General features: G+C 36.5%; 1 protein-coding gene across 1 annotated transcript in view; it reads left to right on the top strand.

The window, feature by feature from the left end:
- Positions 1–3,447: 3,447 nt before the first annotated feature.
- Positions 3,448–7,500, top strand: part of LOC122246706 (lysosome membrane protein 2-like) — a gene marked incomplete in the record, with an annotated part of 60,964 nt that continues 56,911 nt past the window's right edge. Inside the window, 1 exon segment of the mRNA XM_086549404.1 lies at positions 3,448–4,140. Coding sequence (XP_086405530.1) covers positions 4,027–4,140 — 114 coding nt within the window.

The following is a 7,500-nucleotide window of genomic DNA, read 5'->3' as shown; positions in this document are numbered from 1 at the left end:
TATTCGTGCTCTTTATATAACAATAACCATTCTCCTTTATGTAAGTAAATTATCTTTAGTCTTAATCATGAAAAGTAAAAGACCGCTACTTGATAATAACCTTTCATTTAATTAAGTGTCCTTTATCTACTTATACAATCTGTGTTTTTGATGTTCCAATCTTCTTTATCATTAAGTATCTCGTCGTACCAGGGTCGACCTTGAAGATTACTTTAATGTAATATTTGTTGCCTTTGGAATATGCTATAAAAAGCGTCGGTTAAAGACAATTGCTTGTGCTTTGTTTATTGTGGAATACGAGAGTAAAATGTTTTGATGTGTCGATGTTGCTGTGGCTGATTTTATTATTAGCATTATCATTATTATTATTATTATTATTATCATTATTATTATTATTATTATTATTATCATTACTCTTATTATGATTGTGGATATGATCATTATTATTATCATCTTTACTATAACTACCATTATTATTTTTGTTGATGTTGTTGTATATGTCATTATTGTCAATATTATTCTTGATTTCATTATATTTTATGCTTTGTATTAATGTATCATCATTGGCATTACTATTGTCGTAAATATTATCAATACTTTTATTGTTATCATTATTACCATAGATGTTACTATCGTTATCATTATTATTTTGTAACTTTTATAATTGTCATTATAATCATTATCATTATCCTTTTCATTATCGTTATCATCATCATTACCATTATTATAATTTTAATCATTATCATTATCATAATTACTGATTACCATTACCATTATTGTTATTATTTTCATCATTATTATTACCATCATATTTATCATCATTATTACAATTATTGTTATCATCCTTACCATTATCATTATCAATCCTTGTCATCATTGTCACCATTAATATCATAATCATCATTATTACTATGGCCATCATTACTCACTGGGTGGAAAGTGCAATCAGGCAAAATCTATCCAGCATTAATGCTCATGAACTACGTGTAGCAAGTTGCATATCATTGGTACTTTGTGCTTCAGAAGGTTATGCTTGAGACATACAGTGGGACAGATTACTCTTTTGATGTATATTCGTATCATTATGGGTGAATTATCATTGTATATTACTGACCAACATTTACGGTAGTAATATATAACAATATTTTTCTGCTGCTAATAATGATACCCGGATGAAAAATCCCGTAGACTTTAGACATCATCTTTTAAGATCTATTCTAATATGGATTTCTTTTATGGTAGAGCATTCAGTTTTGGTGTAACTTAATAAAATTTCACTCGCATACCGACACACAGACACACACACACACACACACACACACACACACACACACACACACACACACACACACACACACACACACACACACACACACACACACACACACACATAAACACATATATATACATATATATATATATATATATATATATATATATTTATATATATAATATAGAAAGAGGAAGAGAGAGAGAGAGATGTGTATATATAAATATTTATATGAAAATATACATTTATATATATATAATATATATATATATATATTATATATATATATATAACTATACACACACACACACACACACACACACACACACACACACACACACACACACACACACACACACACACACACACACACACACACACACACATATATATATATATATATATATATATATATATATATATATATATATATATACATATAGAAAGAGGAAGAGAGAGAGAGAGATGTGTATATATAAATATTTATATGAAAATATACATTTATATATATATATATACCTGTATATATATATATATATATATATATATATATATATATATATATATATATATATATATATATATATATATGTATATATATATATGTACATACATATGCATACTTTAAATATATACATATATATATATATATATATATATATATATATATATATATATATATATATATATATATGAATTGACTTTATTCGAGAAGGGCCTAACTAAACACGTCAAGACCCAAGCCAAACGAAACGAAGGCTCACGCCACGAAAAATATCAGCAAATGTCAGAATAAACCAGTGATTGACAGGTTCTTCGAGTACTTTAGATTCGGTCTGATTTTGAAGAGGACTGGCTGATGATAGTAATGGTAATGGCAATGACAATCATATGTGTAATCATTATGAAATGGATGTTAATGATAAGAAGTAGATATGCTGATACTCTATTGCATGTCGAAATATGGTAAAGATACAATAGGCAATAAACACAGTTTGAATGTGATATGAAACTACAATCAGTAGTGACAACAGGAAATAATTATGTGTTAATCAAAATAATCAAAATCACACGAAATATGTAATCCGTGTCATTAAAGCATCTGTATTCTTATACTGTAAGGAATTTAAATACCTTGATTAACCTAATGAAAGACAAATGGACATAGATATGACCTATTTTTAAAAAGAAAGCACTTACGACATAAAGTTTTTCTTCTTCTTTTATATAAGATCCACTTAAGGTCAAGTTTATCGAATAATTTTGATTATAGAGATGATAAGCGAAATTTTGTTTTTTTGTCGTTCTTGTCCTTTTTTTGTTGTGTGAAGAAGATAACCATAAGAAGCAACTACTTTTTGTTGGAAAGCAAAAAAAAGACTGGAAGAAAAAGAGGGAGAGGGAAAAAAATGGTGATATCTTTTGCGTAAAACAAAAGGATTACATATCTCAGGCGCTTTGTAATTATCAATTCATCGAGGACTGATCCCATGTTTTTGGTTGTTATATAATTTTAATGTAGTTATTGTTTTTATCTTTGGAACTCTTATCCTTCTCTTTCTTTTCTATGTTCCTCTCTTTCTGTCTGGAACTCTCTCTCCCTCTCTCGCTCTCTGTCTATCTGTCTGTTCACACATGCACGCATATATGAGTGTGCGTATCTGTGCGTGCATTTCTTATATTAGCAATAGATACGTAATCACCTAAGTCTTACTATAAGAAGATGGCAAAGTATAACAATGGCGCTGGAAACAGTGATACCAGTCGCGACTCGAAATGAAATACGGAAAAAGTACCACAATACTCTTTCGAAACGCCATCCCTACATTGTTTACAAGTTGGCGTTTGTGACACACAAAATATGAAAGCAATGAAAACATTTATTCCGAGAAATGAAAATGTATCACTTTTTCTGACAATCTCACGGTTGCCAGATATCGCTACGCCGGTAGGTCGATTTTCATAACTATGTCAGCATTTGTTGGAGTCATAAGCCTGATCACATCATTGATATGCTAAATACCTTCGGGGAATATTATTGGTTGGTGTCATAGCGTGAAATAAAGATAATGGAAATGTTTTTTGTGGATGAATAAGTGCAAGGTGGCTTCGGAAATTGCTAGCTGGCAACGACTGCACGTTTGCCTCCTACGTTATCGAGTCGAGCTGTCAGAACATTCCCAGCCGGCGGAGAGAGAGTACCTGTGGCTCTTCGCTCCGACTGTCGCGTGTGTGTGTGCGCTAGGGAATAACCTTAATCATCCTGGTCAGGTGCTAAGAAACTCAAAGTTACTTGAACAATCACAGGTGCAATTCGACTATTTGTCTCGTAGACACAGGTGATTCAACTAGAAGATAAAGAAAAAAAAAAGTACATATATATTTACACACAGAAACTGACTCAAGTGCATATCTACATCCACGCCAGAATAAATAGATAGTAAAGGAAAGTAAAAACGCGGTGCTTATTCCACCTGATAAGAAAATAAGAACAAATTAAATACCATAGCTGTCACTTGACCCAAAACGTTATCCCTCCCACAGTAAACGTTGCGCGAGGTCAACACACGCGGGGGAGAGGGAAACAGAACAACTTCGTTTTTAATATATCGTATATATTTTGATTTGTGTTACTGTGCCTGTGCCAGCGTAGCACCGCATATAAAGAATAGAAAGTGTGTGTGCGTTTACTCGCAGGTGAGTAATTGTGTTACCACCACACGCCACGCAACGCTACCGTTACCATCACCATCACCATGCTGCCGACAAAGCAAGTAACGGTATTGGTGGCTATTGGTTCCATCTTGGTGTTGCTGTGTGCCATTTTCATCGGCGTTTTCCCTCTCATCTTCTACTCCATCGCTAGCAAGGTAAGAACAAAGGAGATGGAGATTAAGTTGTGCGTTTGTCTTCTTTGGTGACTTAGTTTGAGAGTTGGATTGTGTTTGTCTCCGTTTTTGGGTGACTTAGTTCTATTGCTTTTTTTTCTTATATGGAAAGCAAATGGGGGATTGGGAAAGAGGAAGAATAAGAAAATAGGTAATAATAGCGGTGGTGGTTAAAAGCGATTAAAAGTAGTGGTAGAAAGGGAGACACGGAGGAGGGGGATGATAAATGATAATGGCGATATGAATAATTTATTGTTATAGCAGAAATTGTAGTTGCAGTAGCAGGTCTCGTAGCAATGGTAGCAGTAGTAGTAGTCGTAGATATAGACATTTAATTGATTCGGTCATATGTTGGCATTTTTAATTAAAATGCATATCATTAGTATGCTATTACCAGTAACTGTACTATTATTTACTACTGTTATGATGTCAGTTCGGTTAAAATAGAAGTCGCTACAATTAGTGTGTGTATGTTTGAGTGTGATTATAAGTGAGTGTGTGTGTGTGTGTGTGTGTGTGTGTGTGTGTGTGCACTGAATAAATGATTCAACCACACCCAAACTATCCCGATCCCGCCCTCCCTCCCTCTCTCTCTCTCTCTCTCTCTCTCTCTCTCTCTCTCTCTCTCTCTCTCTCTCTCTCTCTCTCTCTCTCCATATGAACCCCTAACCCTTTACTGCAACCTAGAAATCGCATTGCTAGGGAAGTCATGTGCAACACGAGCATTCCCAACCATCTCCTGGCTGTTTTAGGGTCGTCGGCAGTTTTCTCACGTCTCCCTATGTAACAGGACTGCGGTGTTCGGCTGTCTCCGTGCTTGCTCTGACCATGTGGCACGGTGTCTTTGGCCGTGTATGTGTCTGTTGCTGTGTCTGTGACTGTGTATCTGTCTGTGGTTGTGGTTGTGTCTGTAGCTGTGTCTGTGTCTGTGTCTGTCTGTGTCTGTGGCTGTGTATGTGTATGTGTCTGTAGCTGTATCTGTGACTGTGTATCTGTCTGTGGTTGTGGTTGTGTCTGTAGCTATGTCTGGCTGGAGCTGTGGCTGTGGCTGTGTATGTGTCTGTAGCTGTATCTGTGACTGTGTATCTGTCTGTGGTTGTGGTTGTGTCTGTAGCTATGTCTGTGGCTGTGGCTGTGTCTGTGTCTGTGGCTGTGTATAGGTCTGTAGCTGTGGCTGTTTGTATTTGTGTTTCTGGTTGTGTAGCTGTGCCTGGGGCCGTGTCGGTGTGTATTTATCTTTTTGGTTGTGTGGTATATTCTATGGTTGTGTATATGCATCTTTATGACTGAGTGTCTGTGTCTATGCGTACTTACGTTTCTGATTATGTGACACTGTGTCTGCGTCTGTATTAGCTTACGCATTTGTGTTGTATGGCTGTTTCCGTGTCTGGGTGTACCTATGTTTCTGGTTTATGGCTGTGTCCTTGTGTGTGTGTGTGTGTGTGTATGTATGTGTGTGTTTGTGTGTGTGTGTGTGTGTATGTGTGTGTTTGTGTGTGTGTGTTTGTGTGTGTGTTGGCCTACGTTTGTGTGTTTGTCTGTCTGTGTGTGTGTTGGTGTTTACGGCGGTGAATTTTGTAAGGCATATCTTTTGGTAAAGGTATAAGTGAGACTGCATGATGTCAGAATGCAAGTAATTCCGATAATGAGACAATCGAAACGCGTTAATTACCTCGCTTGCGTTGTGAAGTTATCCAGTCTCATTTATTTCTTTATCTACATCTGGATGATCTCACCAGCTTTGTCGCACACATGGTGACGAATATGATTGATTCAGTAAATTGGAAGTTATTTCCTCGATTTCGGTTCACATCATCATCCCCCCCCCCCCTAGAGTTAAACCCTCCCCCATTTCCTATCCACACACACCCACCCACACACACCCACACCCACACACACACACACACACACACACACACACACACATATATATGTGTATGTATATATGTATGTATATAAATATATATAACTAATTAATTTTATTGGTGTTCAGTATGTTATATTGTTTATATGTTTGTTATAATCACCATCATTTATTTGTAGACATGTTTGTTACATTTTTTAACCTACCAGAAATGAACTAGTTATACTGAATAACAAATGTAGAATGTTCATTTGAGAAAGAACAAGAACAAGAAGACGAAAAAGAAAAGGAATAGTGGTAAAGATAATGATTATATGATGAATATATAATAATAATAATTCAATAATAATAAGGATAATAATGATGATAGTAATAATAACGATGCTAATGATTATCATTATAATTATAAGGATAACAGCAATGATGATATTGATAACAGCAGTGGTAATGATTATGATGATGATTACGATTACATTAACAACAATTATAAGAATAGCACAAAACAATAAAAAATGGATTGGGAGAAAGAAGAAGCAGTAGAAAAGAATAGAAAGAAAAAAATCCCTAAACAGACAGAAGGAGAAGGAATGAGAAAAAGACGAAAACGAAGAAGAAAAAAAAAATGCTTAGATAAGAAGACATAGGAAAAAAAGAAAAAAAGAAAACGAAGACCAAGAAGCGGTTATTCGAGAAAGTCACCTTCAGCCATCACAAGAGCAGAACAATGAAAGAACAAAAGCAAAGAAATAGATGGCTAAAGGGAGGGATGGAAGAAGAGAGAGAGGAGGGATGGAGGGAAGAAGGGGGGGGGAGGGAGGGAGGGAAGGAGGGAAGGAAGGAATGAAGGAAGTAAGGAAGGAAGGAGGGATGGTAAGGGAGGAAGGAAGGAAGGAAGGAGGGAGGAAGAGAAAGAAGGAGAGACAGAAAGAGGGAGGAAGGAAGGAATGAAGGGAGGGTAGGAAGGAAGGAAGGAATGAAGGAGAAAGAAAGGAAAGGAGGGAGCAAAGGAAGAAATGGAGCTAGGAAGGAGGGAGGGATGGAGAGAAAGAAGGAAGGAGGGATGGAAGAAAGGATGGAATGAGGGAGGGAAGCAAGGAAGGATGGATGGAGGGAGGGAATGGAGGAGTTAAGGAGGAAGGGAGGGAAAGAAAGGTGTAAGGAGGGAGAGAATGGAGAGAGGGAGGGTGGGAGGAAGAGAAGGAGAGAGAGAGGGAAGGGAGGAGGGAGAGAGGGTGAGAAAGTGAGGGAGAGAGGGGGGAGGGAGGTAGAGGGAGACTGATAAACAGGGAGGAAGGAGAAGGGAGAGGAAGGAAGAAGGGAGATGGAGGTAGAAGGGAGAGGGAGGGAGGATTAGGGAAGAGAAGGGAGGGAGGAAGGAGAAGGGAGAGGGAGGGGTGGAGATAGGAGAGAGAAACAGGAATATTGAGAGAAAGAACATAACGAGAGACAAAATGGAAGAAAAAAAGGTCAATAACACA

This window comes from Penaeus japonicus, unplaced genomic scaffold (assembly GCF_977035675.1).
Source record: "Penaeus japonicus unplaced genomic scaffold, GWHDUDI00000001_assembly GWHDUDI00000022, whole genome shotgun sequence".
NCBI lineage: Eukaryota > Metazoa > Arthropoda > Malacostraca > Decapoda > Penaeidae > Penaeus > Penaeus japonicus.
Note: the sequence above shows the minus strand (reverse complement) of the source record. Positions and strands in the feature narration are given on the sequence as shown.